This window comes from Giraffa tippelskirchi, chromosome 8 (genome assembly GCF_054371585.1).
Source record: "Giraffa tippelskirchi isolate mGirTip1 chromosome 8, T2T-mGirTip1v1.2.pri, whole genome shotgun sequence".
Classification (NCBI taxonomy): domain Eukaryota; kingdom Metazoa; phylum Chordata; class Mammalia; order Artiodactyla; family Giraffidae; genus Giraffa; species Giraffa tippelskirchi.
In genome coordinates this window covers 66,649,616-66,668,318 of record NC_137282.1, presented here as the reverse complement: position 1 = coordinate 66,668,318, position 18,703 = coordinate 66,649,616, and the positions used below count along the sequence as shown (strand labels likewise).

At 55.8% G+C, this 18,703-nt stretch overlaps 3 protein-coding genes across 3 annotated transcripts; all 3 read left to right on the top strand.

The window, feature by feature from the left end:
• The first annotated feature begins 580 nt into the window (after nt 1-580).
• LOC145517131 (uncharacterized) lies at nt 581-2,468 on the top strand. Its single transcript, XM_081519393.1, has 3 exons — nt 581-851; nt 1,251-1,563; nt 1,816-2,468. The coding sequence occupies exons 1-3, from the start codon at nt 615-617 to the stop codon at nt 2,442-2,444; spliced, it is 1,179 nt and encodes a 392-aa protein (XP_081375519.1). The 5' UTR covers nt 581-614; the 3' UTR covers nt 2,445-2,468.
• A 5,832-nt stretch (nt 2,469-8,300) lies between these two features.
• LOC145517244 (uncharacterized) lies at nt 8,301-10,110 on the top strand. The gene is made up of 3 exons (XM_081519516.1): nt 8,301-8,493; nt 8,893-9,205; nt 9,458-10,110. Exons 1-3 carry the CDS (start codon nt 8,359-8,361, stop codon nt 10,084-10,086), a joined length of 1,077 nt encoding a protein of 358 aa, XP_081375642.1. The 5' UTR covers nt 8,301-8,358; the 3' UTR covers nt 10,087-10,110.
• Nucleotides 10,111-15,865: 5,755 nt separating this feature from the next.
• LOC145517123 (uncharacterized) lies at nt 15,866-17,753 on the top strand. The gene is made up of 3 exons (XM_081519384.1): nt 15,866-16,136; nt 16,536-16,848; nt 17,101-17,753. Exons 1-3 carry the CDS (start codon nt 15,900-15,902, stop codon nt 17,727-17,729), a joined length of 1,179 nt encoding a protein of 392 aa, XP_081375510.1. The 5' UTR covers nt 15,866-15,899; the 3' UTR covers nt 17,730-17,753.
• Nucleotides 17,754-18,703: the final 950 nt, after the last annotated feature.

Below are 18,703 nucleotides of genomic sequence, written 5' to 3'. Positions count from 1 at the left end.
CGCAGAAGCCGAGCTGGGACACTTGAACAGAATCTCAATGGAAACAGAGGACCAGAAAGTTAGCCACTCTTTTCTATAAGAGAGGGAGACCTTCGAGTCTTCCTTTCGGTCCTCCAACTTGGATGCGGGGTCTCAAAACAGTCAGGAGGGGGAGTGCCTTTTCCTGGGTACCACGGCACATCCAGGCCTCGTTCTGCCCCATTCTGTGCTGTGTCAGCCCAGGAAGGAATCTTTCTTTCTGAAGTCTCAGCGCACACGCTCCACGTGATATCGGCCCCAGGTGGAAAGGCATGGAGCTGCTCGTAGGCCGACAGACCTAGGAAGCAGATGGGAGAATGACCGCCACTCTGCAGATGGAGAGACTGGGGAAACCCTGAGGGGCATATGCTTGTCCAGGGCCACACCACTTATGAGAAGAAGGAGCCTGGTCTGAGAGCAGCGGGGCCCTCGGAGCTCAGGCCCTGGCTGCACCCAGGCCTCCCCAGGGCTGTCGGCTGGGCTGGGTGGGTGTCACTGTGCCTGCACATGGCTTAAGGGTGGTGGTCGAGCAGTCAGAAACCCAGGGATTCCCTTGGGAAGTTTTGGGGAAGGGACCTCAGCACGAACCCCAGGAAATGATGTCACCTGCCGGCAACAGAACCCAACAGAACCCGCAACCCGGGTATCCAGGCCTCGAGAGCGGAGAGGAGCCCCCAGCCAGATCACTTGCTGCCGAGATGTTCTGCTGTTTGCCCCTGCCCAGAGGCCGGGGCCTCAGGAGAGCTCACAGGCAGTGTGCGTGGGCACCCTGTCGACGTTGGCTCAGGGCACCCCCGAGACGCCTCTGGCCCTTTGCCCGGAGAAACAGAAAGGTAACACGGGGAGCCCCAGGCCGGGCCAGGCCACCTCTCCCATGCCACCCGGAAACACCGGGTCCTTTGCCTGTGTGTGTGGATGCGGGTTTCTCGGGGTGTGTCTCCCTCAAGGAAGCCCAGGTGGATGTGGGGTCAGAAGCCTGCGGACAAGTTGTGTCCACACCCCAGGGGAGAGCATGCTGGGCGGGATGGGGAGAGTGCGGGCAGGGCCGGCCGCCCAGGCTGACCTCACACCCTCAGGTGGGTCTCTTTCCTCCCGGGTGGGGATCTGAGCAGACACACGTCTCTGACCCTTCTGGGCAGAGAAGTTCGAGCAGGCCGAAGCAGCGGCTCCACTGGCCAGGCCCAGCTCGGAAAACTCCCAGCATGGCTGGCTGACGGTCACTGTCGTTGCAGAGCTTCCCACGTGATGAGGCCGAGGACGGGGACACCCCATCCAGCTCCCGGAGGGAGGGGTCGGAGCACCACCCCCCCGCCCGTGAGGCCCAGTGCAGGCTCCAGGTGAGCGTGCCCACGGAGGCATCAGCCCCACCGGGGGCGAAGCGGAGGCGGGGAAGGCCTGCTGCCGAGACACCGCCCAGGATACACCCGGCGGCCCAGTCTGAGGCTGCCACGGAGCTCAGCACACCCGGCTCCGACCCAGAGTCCCGAGAACCCCGGCCTCTGAGGCAGCAGGAGGACCTGGAGCCCAGCACGCCAGAGCACAGAGGTGAGGACGCTGGGGCTGGTGTACGGGAGTGTGTGCGGAGGGGGTGCTGAGCTACACAGGGACGAGTCCCCGAAAGCTGCTGCTGGGCCTGCAGCAAGCGCTGGCCTCACACCCCCCGCCCCCCATCTTGCACACTTCAGTCCCAAAAGACATCCGACCCTGGGTATTCTTTGGGAATCTCTTGGAAGCTTTCTGTCCCGGGATACGCACATGCCAAGGCTGGCCTGCGGGCAAACGATGCTTCTCCCACAGCTCTAGCACTGGCCTCCAACTGGAACCAGGCTCCACTTCCCAGACCTGTCCCTACAGAGGTGGTGGCTCCAGGTGCAGGACCCAGGGATCCACCGAGGGCAGATGGAGAACCGAGACTTGCCCTCGCAGAGACACCAGGCCAGCTGGGTACTGGCCAGCACACCGGGCAGATCGGATCTCCGTGCCTGCAGGACCCCCAGCCCCAGGCACTGATGTCCCACCCCCTCAGCCAGAACCTCCACCTCCACGTGCACCTCTACCTGCTCGGCCTTTGGCAGGAGAACCCGAGGCAGAGGAGGAGTCACCGCCTCGGCAGGGAGAGCCTGCCCTGGCTCCCGCGCAACACCCAGACGCCCACGATGACTCACCCACCCCTGCAGGGAGAACGAGCCCCCGCTCTGGACAGAGACCCAGAGCCCTTGCCGGAAACACCACGTCCAGGGGAGCGGTCGGCTCTGCAGCCTCCATCCCTGTCTGCTCACCGTGGACGCCGTCAACTCGGTCTGCCCCCAGGGGACATGGAGTTCCTTTCCCCCGAACTGCTTTGCATTTGGTTTGTTTCCACCTTTCTGGTGATGTTTTCTTTTTTGCGTGGTTTCCTGTATTTTTGTTGGTTAAGTTGGGATTAGTAAACTTTTTCATCATTGTTGCAATTTGGGAACACTGTTGTGTAACTCTGGTGATACTGTGTTACCATCACCACTTTGTAGTTTCAGACCCGTTCCATCTTTATGCCCCACCCCCCAACAAAGCCTGGATTCAAGGCAAGCACGCCCTGTTCATCCCTCCGCCCGATCCTGAACACAATTTCATCTTTTCCTTCTGCATTCCTTCCTATATTCTTGGTGTCCCCAATCAATGACTCTCAGTGAAATGACTGAAGGAGTTTTTTTCGGACGCTCCACCTACTGTAAGACTCCACTGGAGAGTTCTCATGTTTATGTCCTTTGAACTAGCCTTTGATAGCCGAAAGTTCGTTGTACGTCCTTTCAAGATACCATGTGCCAAACGAAGCCCTTTTGGCAAATGCCATCATTATCTCCAGGCAGGCATTGCTGTTTGAAGGGTGCCGTCTCAGCCAGAAGGCAGAGGCTGAGCTCCTCTTGTTGCACCAGCTCCCAAAAGAAGCCAAGAAAGGGAGCTGGAACAACAAACCACCCCAACGCCCAGGAAAGTGTTCTTCATGACAGAAGGCTAGAAAATGACCCAACATCCTTGTGGCCCAGAACCCCTCTAGAAATTCACTGTTCCATAAAAAAGAGAAACAGATGGGAAGTTCCAAGGAGAGGCAATGCCCATGGCCAGTGTATTTTAGAGACGGCCTGACCGCTCCGGGGAAGACACGCACTGACAGAACCCCTTGGGAAACAGCCGTGATAGTCCTCACTGTCGTAAGGGATTCCTCTGGGGACAACCTGCCCTGGGCACCACACGAGGGAGCAGACCGGCTTCTCTTCCTCTGCCCCCACACCATTCACTCATGAAGGCAGCTCAGGTGTTCTCATGCCCTGCCTGCCTGCCTGCCTGGCTCATCCGTGAGCTGTGACCACCTCCAGGACAGGACTCCACCTTCTGCTCTCTGTGTACCGTGAATCTGCACACAGTGGGCTTTCAGAACCTTAGGAGACTTGAGCCATTCCCACTCGAGCCAGAACCCTCCCCAGGAAGGAAAACAGCTGTGGAGTCCTTTTGGCCCCAGCACTGGTTCCGAAACCCTGGCGGCTCCTAGAGCCTCTACGGTGTGAAGAGGGAGGTCCCTTTTGACAGAGCTTTCCGGCCGTCAGATCTAAGCTGCTGTTTCACTGTCAGCTGTGTCTCTTCCGTTGCAGTGTTGCAGGTGGGCCACGCTGCTCCAAAGGAGCTCACAAGCTGAGTTTCAAGGGAGGTATTGAGAGGACAGGGATGGCTACAACGTGCTGCAAACTGAGTGAGGGTCCCCACAATCCTCAGCAAAGGTGTGTGGTGTGCAAGTGGGGAGTAGAGGGCCCCCAAGTTCCAAAGGAAGGGAGGTACTCGGGAGCTAAAGCCCTTGGCTGCTGTGGTAGCAGCTGCAGATGGCAGCTCGTCCACAGTGCACTTCGAATGAGGTCATATGAGCGGGACTCTGGAAATGGCTCCGAAATCCAGAGAAAGGGGTCAGGGTATGTGGGAATCCGGCGGGGGTGGGGGGTGGATGAAGGAAGGTGTCCTTCCTCTCTCCAGTGCAATTTGGTTTGGTGAGTCTCAAAGCTACCAGATGGCACTTCCCAAGTCAGGCCCCCGCAGGAATCAGGGTGGGCTGCATGCCTCGGCCCCTGCCACAGGGACAAGCCACACCAGTGGCCTCCCTGAGCTCCAATGGCCGGATCTGGGGGTTCTGTCTGGGTGCACACCTGCTTGTTCTGGCCAAGTTCCCCGCTTCTCTGAGCACCAGCTTCAACCTCTCGAATGAGGACATCGATTGCTACCTTGGCACGTTACTCTCTTCATCCTGTGAAGACTCATTAGGCTTATCCTACAATTACTAGCTGGCCCGAGGAGATATCTCCTGAATCCAGATTAAGCTGGAGTCTCCCAGGCTCATCTGGCATGTCTTCCCTGAAGTCTGCCAAAACCCACACCCTTGCGTTTCCAGGGACTCCCCTTAGCCAGCTGGGCAGAAAACCCAGCATGTTTCAAACAAGCTGACAGACAAGCGGGAGAGGACTCACGGGCAGACGGCTTCCCTCAGGTCTCGGGTGGAGCTCTGGGACCACAGCAGCAACAGGCCATCCCAGTCCCTGGGCTCAGCAGCGCCCTCATTCTCACGCCGGCGGCTCTGCCCTGAGGGGAGCAGGAAGGTCACCAACTGCCGCAGGCGGACCTCACGCCCCTCCCACTTATGGAGCCTGACCTCCCCCGGCCCCACCCCTTCCCCTACCCCAGCAGGACGAGAGCTCCTCTTCCCCTGGCTTCTAACGTGAGGCCCGGCCCTGGGCCCCGATTGGGCACTGCCCCAGTCCGGAGCCAATCACAGTGGCCAAGGAGGTGGAAGGCACCGATTGGCCAGGGCCAGGTCATGTGACCATACTCCCCAGGAAACTCAAATATTACCAAGATTCCCTAAGAAACCAATGAACAAAATTATCCAGTAAAGGCAAACCGTACTTTTTAATGAGGCCAAAGTCACAGAAAAAAAAAAAAAAAAGCTTCACAATGAAGTGCTCAAGGAAGCTACAAAATAAACTTTCAAAAAAGTTTAGTAGTTTTTTTAATAGGGTGACGGAGAGCTATACCTATCCCATATATGTGAATTTAGGTTTAAACTAGATTTCCCTTGGCTATTTTATAAGACAAAAAAACCCACATCACCCCCTTTCACTCCCCCCCACACCCAAAAAGTGTTTTAATCTATTGAATTTTTGTGTCCTCAGTTGTGTCTGATTCACGGCAACTCACGATCTCTACACAGCCAGGCTCTTCCGTCCATGGAATTCAGGGCAATTTTTTCTGTCACAGTAAATGCCCACCCTGGGTGATCCAAACGGAAGGGCTCAGAGGCTCCTGAGAGACTAACTCCTTTCAGCTGAGCACAGAGCTGGCTCCTCACTGGGATGCCTGTGGCCTGGGGCTCCCAGAGGGGAGAGCAGCACTCGCCCCACCGTGTGGTCACTGCTGGAAGTGCAGGCTGCTCCTCACTCCCCCTTGACAGTGTCCCTGAGGGCAGAACAGTGTGAAGTTAATCAAGGTGGAAACGCAAACTCCAATGCAAGCAAACTTCCCTCAAGGTCTCCAATACCACTCAGGAACAGGGTATTGGAAACTGCAGGGGATGACATGAATGAAGATGGAGACTTGACACCTTACACCGAGTTCACTTCCAGTTATCCCTAGACAAACATTCCATGAAAACTTGTCACAAATCTAGAGGAACAATGAGCCGAAACCGGACACGTGCTTTGAGTCTTCACACACAAAACTAAAAGGCAGTCCACAAAAAAAACCAGGAGAATACAGTGGACTTTGCAAAATCAAAGATATCTACTGTGGGAAAGACCTCAGTACAAAAGCAAAAGACAGGTCACACATCGCGAGACGAATGAGTGGAAACACAAAGCTTATCAAGGATGTGTCTCCAAACAGACAAAGAACACCAACACAACAAGCCTGTGAAAACTAGGGAAAGGTCTGAAGGGACACCAGACTGAGGAAGACACACACAGAGTATCCCGGATGATGTCCAGCACTGAGGGCCTGAAGAATCAACAGTCTAGTTGTACCTCCTCAGGCCTGTGTGACCCTGGGTGAGGCCTCTGTTTCCCGGTGGCTCTGAGAGATGGACAGGGAGGAAGGGGAAGAGAAATCACTTGCATTTCTAATACTCACAGCAAAGTCTTCCAATGAGAAGGGAATTATCACCCCCACTGACAATGCCATTCACTGAAGTGATCCCCACGGGTCCATCTAACCCAGAAGGGAAGGAAGGACCTGTTCTCACAAAACGGCGAGAGATGGAAGAAGGAAGATCAAGCCCACACCAATCCCTGGAAAGAGAAGCTGTGCTCAGGGCTTGAAAGAATTCCTATTTGGAAAATGATATCCCAGCCCCACAAGGCAATCCACAGCTTCGATGCTATTCCTCCCAAAATGCCAATGCATTTTCGCACCCAACCAAGAATTGCAAAAGGGGTACGGAAACAGAAAAGAGCCTAAATTGTCAATACAATCCGACGAAAAAGCCCCGATACGGACATCCAAGGTTGTGTGAAAGGAAATCAGACGACCAAACTAGGATCCTCAGGAGAGTATCGGAGAAGGCAATGGCGACCCACTCCAGTACTCTTGCCTGGAAAATGCCCTGGACGGAGGAGCCTGGTAGGCTGCAGGCCATGGGGTCGCGCAGAGTCAGACACGACTGAAGTGACTTAGCCGCAGCAGCAGCAGCAGGAGCCGGACAGTATGCTATTGGGAATACAACAACACACACAGATCCAGATCGATGGAATAAAGTTGAGGGTCCAGACACAGACCCCAGCATCCATGCTCAACTCATCTCTGACACAGAAGGGGAGAATATCCAAATGGGAACAAGAAAGCCTCTTCAATACATGTCCATGGGAAAACCAGACAGCTACATCTGAAGAACGCTATTGGTTTTGATCTCAGACCACCTCAATATCGGGGAAAACCTCACCCTAAAGGCTGATGTCATGAGATAGCTAGAAAGAAGCGTAGGTCAAAGGCTCCTTAACATCAGAGTCTCCTTGCCATTTGCTGGGCGGAGGTAGAAATGGGTCTCTTCAAGTAAGGGAAAGAGGTACACGAAGTACACCAATGGGTTTCCATCCAATGGAACCTCTTCACAACAGAGAAGCTAAGCAAGCATTCACAAATGCAAAAGAGAGGAAACGGAACACGAGAGACTCCTTGCAAGTGGTGTATCTGAGAAGGGGTTCATATGGAAAGAGACGAAGAATGCACAGCACTCAGATTCCAAGAAACACCACCACCACCCTTGACCCTTCCCCCATGACCAACTCCGACCTAAAGCCTTTCTCTCCCTCTAACCTATCCCTAAAACATAACCCTCATCTAATCATATACATGTGCATTCCTAGCATCCATCCGTCCACACACGAGAGAGAAAGAGGAAGACACAGACTGAATTGAGAAAGGAAAAGAGAGGGACACAGCCAGAGAGAGACACGGAACCAAAGAGAGGAAAGGAGTCGATGGTCCAGACTTTTCATCAATCTGTCTCGAAGGTAGAAGCAATGACAGCGCCCATCCACCCCAGAAGGGGGAAAAGGACGGAAGGTTTGGAGAGGAAAAGACAAGAACGCAGGGAGCCATTAGAAGCTCAGCCACCCGCAGAAGCCGAGCTGGGACACTTGAACAGAATCTCAATGGAAACAGAGGACCAGAAAGTTGGCCACTCTTTTCTATAAGAGAGGGAGACCTTCGAGTCTTCCTTTCGGTCCTCCAACTTGGATGCGGGGTCTCAAAACAGTCAGGAGGGGGAGTGCCTTTTCCTGGGTACCACGGCACATCCAGGCCTCGTTCTGCCCCATTCTGTGCTGTGTCAGCCCAGGAAGGAATCTTTCTTTCTGAAGTCTCAGCGCACACGCTCCACGTGATATCGGCCCCAGGTGGAAAGGCATGGAGCTGCTCGTAGGCCGACAGACCTAGGAAGCAGATGGGAGAATGACCGCCACTCTGCAGATGGAGAGACTGGGGAAACCCTGAGGGGCATATGCTTGTCCAGGGCCACACCACTTATGAGAAGAAGGAGCCTGGTCTGAGAGCAGCGGGGCCCTCGGAGCTCAGGCCCTGGCTGCACCCAGGCCTCCCCAGGGCTGTCGGCTGGGCTGGGTGGGTGTCACTGTGCCTGCACATGGCTTAAGGGTGGTGGTCGAGCAGTCAGAAACCCAGGGATTCCCTTGGGAAGTTTTGGGGAAGGGACCTCAGCACGAACCCCAGGAAATGATGTCACCTGCCGGCAACAGAACCCAACAGAACCCGCAACCCGGGTATCCAGGCCTCGAGAGCGGAGAGGAGCCCCCAGCCAGATCACTTGCTGCCGAGATGTTCTGCTGTTTGCCCCTGCCCAGAGGCCGGGGCCTCAGGAGAGCTCACAGGCAGTGTGCGTGGGCACCCTGTCGACGTTGGCTCAGGGCACCCCCGAGACGCCTCTGGCCCTTTGCCCGGAGAAACAGAAAGGTAACACGGGGAGCCCCAGGCCGGGCCAGGCCACCTCTCCCATGCCACCCGGAAACACCGGGTCCTTTGCCTGTGTGTGTGGATGCGGGTTTCTCGGGGTGTGTCTCCCTCAAGGAAGCCCAGGTGGATGTGGGGTCAGAAGCCTGCGGACAAGTTGTGTCCACACCCCAGGGGAGAGCATGCTGGGCGGGATGGGGAGAGTGCGGGCAGGGCCGGCCGCCCAGGCTGACCTCACACCCTCAGGTGGGTCTCTTTCCTCCCGGGTGGGGATCTGAGCAGACACACGTCTCTGACCCTTCTGGGCAGAGAAGTTCGAGCAGGCCGAAGCAGCGGCTCCACTGGCCAGGCCCAGCTCGGAAAACTCCCAGCATGGCTGGCTGACGGTCACTGTCGTTGCAGAGCTTCCCACGTGATGAGGCCGAGGACGGGGACACCCCATCCAGCTCCCGGAGGGAGGGGTCGGAGCACCACCCCCCCGCCCGTGAGGCCCAGTGCAGGCTCCAGGTGAGCGTGCCCACGGAGGCATCAGCCCCACCGGGGGCGAAGCGGAGGCGGGGAAGGCCTGCTGCCGAGACACCGCCCAGGATACACCCGGCGGCCCAGTCTGAGGCTGCCACGGAGCTCAGCACACCCGGCTCCGACCCAGAGTCCCGAGAACCCCGGCCTCTGAGGCAGCAGGAGGACCTGGAGCCCAGCACGCCAGAGCACAGAGGTGAGGACGCTGGGGCTGGTGTACGGGAGTGTGTGCGGAGGGGGTGCTGAGCTACACAGGGACGAGTCCCCGAAAGCTGCTGCTGGGCCTGCAGCAAGCGCTGGCCTCACACCCCCCGCCCCCCATCTTGCACACTTCAGTCCCAAAAGACATCCGACCCTGGGTATTCTTTGGGAATCTCTTGGAAGCTTTCTGTCCCGGGATACGCACATGCCAAGGCTGGCCTGCGGGCAAACGATGCTTCTCCCACAGCTCTAGCACTGGCCTCCAACTGGAACCAGGCTCCACTTCCCAGACCTGTCCCTACAGAGGTGGTGGCTCCAGGTGCAGGACCCAGGGATCCACCGAGGGCAGATGGAGAACCGAGACTTGCCCTCGCAGAGACACCAGGCCAGCTGGGTACTGGCCAGCACACCGGGCAGATCGGATCTCCGTGCCTGCAGGACCCCCAGCCCCAGGCACTGATGTCCCACCCCCTCAGCCAGAACCTCCACCTCCACGTGCACCTCTACCTGCTCGGCCTTTGGCAGGAGAACCCGAGGCAGAGGAGGAGTCACCGCCTCGGCAGGGAGAGCCTGCCCTGGCTCCCGCGCAACACCCAGACGCCCACGATGACTCACCCACCCCTGCAGGGAGAACGAGCCCCCGCTCTGGACAGAGACCCAGAGCCCTTGCCGGAAACACCACGTCCAGGGGAGCGGTCGGCTCTGCAGCCTCCATCCCTGTCTGCTCACCGTGGACGCCGTCAACTCGGTCTGCCCCCAGGGGACATGGAGTTCCTTTCCCCCGAACTGCTTTGCATTTGGTTTGTTTCCACCTTTCTGGTGATGTTTTCTTTTTTGCGTGGTTTCCTGTATTTTTGTTGGTTAAGTTGGGATTAGTAAACTTTTTCATCATTGTTGCAATTTGGGAACACTGTTGTGTAACTCTGGTGATACTGTGTTACCATCACCACTTTGTAGTTTCAGACCCGTTCCATCTTTATGCCCCACCCCCCAACAAAGCCTGGATTCAAGGCAAGCACGCCCTGTTCATCCCTCCGCCCGATCCTGAACACAATTTCATCTTTTCCTTCTGCATTCCTTCCTATATTCTTGGTGTCCCCAATCAATGACTCTCAGTGAAATGACTGAAGGAGTTTTTTTCGGACGCTCCACCTACTGTAAGACTCCACTGGAGAGTTCTCATGTTTATGTCCTTTGAACTAGCCTTTGATAGCCGAAAGTTCGTTGTACGTCCTTTCAAGATACCATGTGCCAAACGAAGCCCTTTTGGCAAATGCCATCATTATCTCCAGGCAGGCATTGCTGTTTGAAGGGTGCCGTCTCAGCCAGAAGGCAGAGGCTGAGCTCCTCTTGTTGCACCAGCTCCCAAAAGAAGCCAAGAAAGGGAGCTGGAACAACAAACCACCCCAACGCCCAGGAAAGTGTTCTTCATGACAGAAGGCTAGAAAATGACCCAACATCCTTGTGGCCCAGAACCCCTCTAGAAATTCACTGTTCCATAAAAAAGAGAAACAGATGGGAAGTTCCAAGGAGAGGCAATGCCCATGGCCAGTGTATTTTAGAGACGGCCTGACCGCTCCGGGGAAGACACGCACTGACAGAACCCCTTGGGAAACAGCCGTGATAGTCCTCACTGTCGTAAGGGATTCCTCTGGGGACAACCTGCCCTGGGCACCACACGAGGGAGCAGACCGGCTTCTCTTCCTCTGCCCCCACACCATTCACTCATGAAGGCAGCTCAGGTGTTCTCATGCCCTGCCTGCCTGCCTGCCTGGCTCATCCGTGAGCTGTGACCACCTCCAGGACAGGACTCCACCTTCTGCTCTCTGTGTACCGTGAATCTGCACACAGTGGGCTTTCAGAACCTTAGGAGACTTGAGCCATTCCCACTCGAGCCAGAACCCTCCCCAGGAAGGAAAACAGCTGTGGAGTCCTTTTGGCCCCAGCACTGGTTCCGAAACCCTGGCGGCTCCTAGAGCCTCTACGGTGTGAAGAGGGAGGTCCCTTTTGACAGAGCTTTCCGGCCGTCAGATCTAAGCTGCTGTTTCACTGTCAGCTGTGTCTCTTCCGTTGCAGTGTTGCAGGTGGGCCACGCTGCTCCAAAGGAGCTCACAAGCTGAGTTTCAAGGGAGGTATTGAGAGGACAGGGATGGCTACAACGTGCTGCAAACTGAGTGAGGGTCCCCACAATCCTCAGCAAAGGTGTGTGGTGTGCAAGTGGGGAGTAGAGGGCCCCCAAGTTCCAAAGGAAGGGAGGTACTCGGGAGCTAAAGCCCTTGGCTGCTGTGGTAGCAGCTGCAGATGGCAGCTCGTCCACAGTGCACTTCGAATGAGGTCATATGAGCGGGACTCTGGAAATGGCTCCGAAATCCAGAGAAAGGGGTCAGGGTATGTGGGAATCCGGCGGGGGTGGGGGGTGGATGAAGGAAGGTGTCCTTCCTCTCTCCAGTGCAATTTGGTTTGGTGAGTCTCAAAGCTACCAGATGGCACTTCCCAAGTCAGGCCCCCGCAGGAATCAGGGTGGGCTGCATGCCTCGGCCCCTGCCACAGGGACAAGCCACACCAGTGGCCTCCCTGAGCTCCAATGGCCGGATCTGGGGGTTCTGTCTGGGTGCACACCTGCTTGTTCTGGCCAAGTTCCCCGCTTCTCTGAGCACCAGCTTCAACCTCTCGAATGAGGACATCGATTGCTACCTTGGCACGTTACTCTCTTCATCCTGTGAAGACTCATTAGGCTTATCCTACAATTACTAGCTGGCCCGAGGAGATATCTCCTGAATCCAGATTAAGCTGGAGTCTCCCAGGCTCATCTGGCATGTCTTCCCTGAAGTCTGCCAAAACCCACACCCTTGCGTTTCCAGGGACTCCCCTTAGCCAGCTGGGCAGAAAACCCAGCATGTTTCAAACAAGCTGACAGACAAGCGGGAGAGGACTCACGGGCAGACGGCTTCCCTCAGGTCTCGGGTGGAGCTCTGGGACCACAGCAGCAACAGGCCATCCCAGTCCCTGGGCTCAGCAGCGCCCTCATTCTCACGCCGGCGGCTCTGCCCTGAGGGGAGCAGGAAGGTCACCAACTGCCGCAGGCGGACCTCACGCCCCTCCCACTTATGGAGCCTGACCTCCCCCGGCCCCACCCCTTCCCCTACCCCAGCAGGACGAGAGCTCCTCTTCCCCTGGCTTCTAACGTGAGGCCCGGCCCTGGGCCCCGATTGGGCACTGCCCCAGTCCGGAGCCAATCACAGTGGCCAAGGAGGTGGAAGGCACCGATTGGCCAGGGCCAGGTCATGTGACCATACTCCCCAGGAAACTCAAATATTACCAAGATTCCCTAAGAAACCAATGAACAAAATTATCCAGTAAAGGCAAACCGTACTTTTTAATGAGGCCAAAGTCACAGAAAAAAAAAAAAAAAAAGCTTCACAATGAAGTGCTCAAGGAAGCTACAAAATAAACTTTCAAAAAAGTTTAGTAGTTTTTTTAATAGGGTGACGGAGAGCTATACCTATCCCATATATGTGAATTTAGGTTTAAACTAGATTTCCCTTGGCTATTTTATAAGACAAAAAAACCCACATCACCCCCTTTCACTCCCCCCCACACCCAAAAAGTGTTTTAATCTATTGAATTTTTGTGTCCTCAGTTGTGTCTGATTCACGGCAACTCACGATCTCTACACAGCCAGGCTCTTCCGTCCATGGAATTCAGGGCAATTTTTTCTGTCACAGTAAATGCCCACCCTGGGTGATCCAAACGGAAGGGCTCAGAGGCTCCTGAGAGACTAACTCCTTTCAGCTGAGCACAGAGCTGGCTCCTCACTGGGATGCCTGTGGCCTGGGGCTCCCAGAGGGGAGAGCAGCACTCGCCCCACCGTGTGGTCACTGCTGGAAGTGCAGGCTGCTCCTCACTCCCCCTTGACAGTGTCCCTGAGGGCAGAACAGTGTGAAGTTAATCAAGGTGGAAACGCAAACTCCAATGCAAGCAAACTTCCCTCAAGGTCTCCAATACCACTCAGGAACAGGGTATTGGAAACTGCAGGGGATGACATGAATGAAGATGGAGACTTGACACCTTACACCGAGTTCACTTCCAGTTATCCCTAGACAAACATTCCATGAAAACTTGTCACAAATCTAGAGGAACAATGAGCCGAAACCGGACACGTGCTTTGAGTCTTCACACACAAAACTAAAAGGCAGTCCACAAAAAAAACCAGGAGAATACAGTGGACTTTGCAAAATCAAAGATATCTACTGTGGGAAAGACCTCAGTACAAAAGCAAAAGACAGGTCACACATCGCGAGACGAATGAGTGGAAACACAAAGCTTATCAAGGATGTGTCTCCAAACAGACAAAGAACACCAACACAACAAGCCTGTGAAAACTAGGGAAAGGTCTGAAGGGACACCAGACTGAGGAAGACACACACAGAGTATCCCGGATGATGTCCAGCACTGAGGGCCTGAAGAATCAACAGTCTAGTTGTACCTCCTCAGGCCTGTGTGACCCTGGGTGAGGCCTCTGTTTCCCGGTGGCTCTGAGAGATGGACAGGGAGGAAGGGGAAGAGAAATCACTTGCATTTCTAATACTCACAGCAAAGTCTTCCAATGAGAAGGGAATTATCACCCCCACTGACAATGCCATTCACTGAAGTGATCCCCACGGGTCCATCTAACCCAGAAGGGAAGGAAGGACCTGTTCTCACAAAACGGCGAGAGATGGAAGAAGGAAGATCAAGCCCACACCAATCCCTGGAAAGAGAAGCTGTGCTCAGGGCTTGAAAGAATTCCTATTTGGAAAATGATATCCCAGCCCCACAAGGCAATCCACAGCTTCGATGCTATTCCTCCCAAAATGCCAATGCATTTTCGCACCCAACCAAGAATTGCAAAAGGGGTACGGAAACAGAAAAGAGCCTAAATTGTCAATACAATCCGACGAAAAAGCCCCGATACGGACATCCAAGGTTGTGTGAAAGGAAATCAGACGACCAAACTAGGATCCTCAGGAGAGTATCGGAGAAGGCAATGGCGACCCACTCCAGTACTCTTGCCTGGAAAATGCCCTGGACGGAGGAGCCTGGTAGGCTGCAGGCCATGGGGTCGCGCAGAGTCAGACACGACTGAAGTGACTTAGCCGCAGCAGCAGCAGCAGGAGCCGGACAGTATGCTATTGGGAATACAACAACACACACAGATCCAGATCGATGGAATAAAGTTGAGGGTCCAGACACAGACCCCAGCATCCATGCTCAACTCATCTCTGACACAGAAGGGGAGAATATCCAAATGGGAACAAGAAAGCCTCTTCAATACATGTCCATGGGAAAACCAGACAGCTACATCTGAAGAACGCTATTGGTTTTGATCTCAGACCACCTCAATATCGGGGAAAACCTCACCCTAAAGGCTGATGTCATGAGATAGCTAGAAAGAAGCGTAGGTCAAAGGCTCCTTAACATCAGAGTCTCCTTGCCATTTGCTGGGCGGAGGTAGAAATGGGTCTCTTCAAGTAAGGGAAAGAGGTACACGAAGTACACCAATGGGTTTCCATCCAATGGAACCTCTTCACAACAGAGAAGCTAAGCAAGCATTCACAAATGCAAAAGAGAGGAAACGGAACACGAGAGACTCCTTGCAAGTGGTGTATCTGAGAAGGGGTTCATATGGAAAGAGACGAAGAATGCACAGCACTCAGATTCCAAGAAACACCACCACCACCCTTGACCCTTCCCCCATGACCAACTCCGACCTAAAGCCTTTCTCTCCCTCTAACCTATCCCTAAAACATAACCCTCATCTAATCATATACATGTGCATTCCTAGCATCCATCCGTCCACACACGAGAGAGAAAGAGGAAGACACAGACTGAATTGAGAAAGGAAAAGAGAGGGACACAGCCAGAGAGAGACACGGAACCAAAGAGAGGAAAGGAGTCGATGGTCCAGACTTTTCATCAATCTGTCTCGAAGGTAGAAGCAATGACAGCGCCCATCCACCCCAGAAGGGGGAAAAGGACGGAAGGTTTGGAGAGGAAAAGACAAGAACGCAGGGAGCCATTAGAAGCTCAGCCACCCGCAGAAGCCGAGCTGGGACACTTGAACAGAATCTCAATGGAAACAGAGGACCAGAAAGTTGGCCACTCTTTTCTATAAGAGAGGGAGACCTTCGAGTCTTCCTTTCGGTCCTCCAACTTGGATGCGGGGTCTCAAAACAGTCAGGAGGGGGAGTGCCTTTTCCTGGGTACCACGGCACATCCAGGCCTCGTTCTGCCCCATTCTGTGCTGTGTCAGCCCAGGAAGGAATCTTTCTTTCTGAAGTCTCAGCGCACACGCTCCACGTGATATCGGCCCCAGGTGGAAAGGCATGGAGCTGCTCGTAGGCCGACAGACCTAGGAAGCAGATGGGAGAATGACCGCCACTCTGCAGATGGAGAGACTGGGGAAACCCTGAGGGGCATATGCTTGTCCAGGGCCACACCACTTATGAGAAGAAGGAGCCTGGTCTGAGAGCAGCGGGGCCCTCGGAGCTCAGGCCCTGGCTGCACCCAGGCCTCCCCAGGGCTGTCGGCTGGGCTGGGTGGGTGTCACTGTGCCTGCACATGGCTTAAGGGTGGTGGTCGAGCAGTCAGAAACCCAGGGATTCCCTTGGGAAGTTTTGGGGAAGGGACCTCAGCACGAACCCCAGGAAATGATGTCACCTGCCGGCAACAGAACCCAACAGAACCCGCAACCCGGGTATCCAGGCCTCGAGAGCGGAGAGGAGCCCCCAGCCAGATCACTTGCTGCCGAGATGTTCTGCTGTTTGCCCCTGCCCAGAGGCCGGGGCCTCAGGAGAGCTCACAGGCAGTGTGCGTGGGCACCCTGTCGACGTTGGCTCAGGGCACCCCCGAGACGCCTCTGGCCCTTTGCCCGGAGAAACAGAAAGGTAACACGGGGAGCCCCAGGCCGGGCCAGGCCACCTCTCCCATGCCACCCGGAAACACCGGGTCCTTTGCCTGTGTGTGTGGATGCGGGTTTCTCGGGGTGTGTCTCCCTCAAGGAAGCCCAGGTGGATGTGGGGTCAGAAGCCTGCGGACAAGTTGTGTCCACACCCCAGGGGAGAGCATGCTGGGCGGGATGGGGAGAGTGCGGGCAGGGCCGGCCGCCCAGGCTGACCTCACACCCTCAGGTGGGTCTCTTTCCTCCCGGGTGGGGATCTGAGCAGACACACGTCTCTGACCCTTCTGGGCAGAGAAGTTCGAGCAGGCCGAAGCAGCGGCTCCACTGGCCAGGCCCAGCTCGGAAAACTCCCAGCATGGCTGGCTGACGGTCACTGTCGTTGCAGAGCTTCCCACGTGATGAGGCCGAGGACGGGGACACCCCATCCAGCTCCCGGAGGGAGGGGTCGGAGCACCACCCCCCCGCCCGTGAGGCCCAGTGCAGGCTCCAGGTGAGCGTGCCCACGGAGGCATCAGCCCCACCGGGGGCGAAGCGGAGGCGGGGAAGGCCTGCTGCCGAGACACCGCCCAGGATACACCCGGCGGCCCAGTCTGAGGCTGCCACGGAGCTCAGCACACCCGGCTCCGACCCAGAGTCCCGAGAACCCCGGCCTCTGAGGCAGCAGGAGGACCTGGAGCCCAGCACGCCAGAGCACAGAGGTGAGGACGCTGGGGCTGGTGTACGGGAGTGTGTGCGGAGGGGGTGCTGAGCTACACAGGGACGAGTCCCCGAAAGCTGCTGCTGGGCCTGCAGCAAGCGCTGGCCTCACACCCCCCGCCCCCCATCTTGCACACTTCAGTCCCAAAAGACATCCGACCCTGGGTATTCTTTGGGAATCTCTTGGAAGCTTTCTGTCCCGGGATACGCACATGCCAAGGCTGGCCTGCGGGCAAACGATGCTTCTCCCACAGCTCTAGCACTGGCCTCCAACTGGAACCAGGCTCCACTTCCCAGACCTGTCCCTACAGAGGTGGTGGCTCCAGGTGCAGGACCCAGGGATCCACCGAGGGCAGATGGAGAACCGAGACTTGCCCTCGCAGAGACACCAGGCCAGCTGGGTACTGGCCAGCACACCGGGCAGATCGGATCTCCGTGCCTGCAGGACCCCCAGCCCCAGGCACTGATGTCCCACCCCCTCAGCCAGAACCTCCACCTCCACGTGCACCTCTACCTGCTCGGCCTTTGGCAGGAGAACCCGAGGCAGAGGAGGAGTCACCGCCTCGGCAGGGAGAGCCTGCCCTGGCTCCCGCGCAACACCCAGACGCCCACGATGACTCACCCACCCCTGCAGGGAGAACGAGCCCCCGCTCTGGACAGAGACCCAGAGCCCTTGCCGGAAACACCACGTCCAGGGGAGCGGTCGGCTCTGCAGCCTCCATCCCTGTCTGCTCACCGTGGACGCCGTCAACTCGGTCTGCCCCCAGGGGACATGGAGTTCCTTTCCCCCGAACTGCTTTGCATTTGGTTTGTTTCCACCTTTCTGGTGATGTTTTCTTTTTTGCGTGGTTTCCTGTATTTTTGTTGGTTAAGTTGGGATTAGTAAACTTTTTCATCATTGTTGCAATTTGGGAACACTGTTGTGTAACTCTGGTGATACTGTGTTACCATCACCACTTTGTAGTTTCAGACCCGTTCCATCTTTATGCCCCACCCCCCAACAAAGCCTGGATTCAAGGCAAGCACGCCCTGTTCATCCCTCCGCCCGATCCTGAACACAATTTCATCTTTTCCTTCTGCATTCCTTCCTATATTCTTGGTGTCCCCAATCAATGACTCTCAGTGAAATGACTGAAGGAGTTTTTTTCGGACGCTCCACCTACTGTAAGACTCCACTGGAGAGTTCTCATGTTTATGTCCTTTGAACTAGCCTTTGATAGCCGAAAGGACGTTGTACGTCCTTTCAAGATACCATGTGCCAAACGAAGCCCTTTTGGCAAATGCCATCATTATCTCCAGGCAGGCATTGCTGTTTGAAGGGTGCCGTCTCAGCCAGAAGGCAGAGGCTGAGCTCCTCTTGTTGCACCAGCTCCCAAAAGAAGCCAAGAAAGGGAGCTGGAACAACAAACCACCCCAACGCCCAGGAAAGCGTTCTTCATGACAGAAGGCTAGAAAATGACCCAACATCCTTGTGGCCCAGAACCCCTCTAGAAATTCACTGTTCCATAAAAAAGAGAAACAGATGGGAAGTTCCAAGGAGAGGCAATGCCCATGGCCAGTGTATTTTAGAGACGGCCTGACCGCTCCGGGGAAGACACGCACTGACAGAACCCCTTGGGAAACAGCCGTGATAGTCCTCACTGTCGTAAGGGATTCCTCTGGGGACAACCTGCCCTGGGCACCACACGAGGGAGCAGACCGGCTTCTCTTCCTCTGCCCCCACACCATTCACTCATGAAGGCAGCTCAGGTGTTCTCATGCCCTGCCTGCCTGCCTGCCTGGCTCATCCGTGAGCTGTGACCACCTCCAGGACAGGACTCCACCTTCTGCTCTCTGTGTACCGTGAATCTGCACACA

Bases quoted from the DNA above. Each gene is read 5' to 3' on its own strand.
- LOC145517244 (XM_081519516.1), top strand. From the start codon at position 8,359: ATGTTCTGCTGTTTGCCCCTGCCCAGAGGCCGGGGCCTCAGGAGAGCT. The intron at 8,494-8,892 runs GTAACACGGGGA...CTGTCGTTGCAG, and splicing joins TTGCCCGGAGAAACAGAAAG to AGCTTCCCACGTGATGAGGC. The intron at 9,206-9,457 runs GTGAGGACGCTG...CTTCTCCCACAG, and splicing joins CAGCACGCCAGAGCACAGAG to CTCTAGCACTGGCCTCCAAC.
- LOC145517123 (XM_081519384.1), top strand. From the start codon at position 15,900: ATGATGTCACCTGCCGGCAACAGAACCCAACAGAACCCGCAACCCGGG. The intron at 16,137-16,535 runs GTAACACGGGGA...CTGTCGTTGCAG, and splicing joins TTGCCCGGAGAAACAGAAAG to AGCTTCCCACGTGATGAGGC. The intron at 16,849-17,100 runs GTGAGGACGCTG...CTTCTCCCACAG, and splicing joins CAGCACGCCAGAGCACAGAG to CTCTAGCACTGGCCTCCAAC.
- LOC145517131 (XM_081519393.1), top strand. From the start codon at position 615: ATGATGTCACCTGCCGGCAACAGAACCCAACAGAACCCGCAACCCGGG. The intron at 852-1,250 runs GTAACACGGGGA...CTGTCGTTGCAG, and splicing joins TTGCCCGGAGAAACAGAAAG to AGCTTCCCACGTGATGAGGC. The intron at 1,564-1,815 runs GTGAGGACGCTG...CTTCTCCCACAG, and splicing joins CAGCACGCCAGAGCACAGAG to CTCTAGCACTGGCCTCCAAC.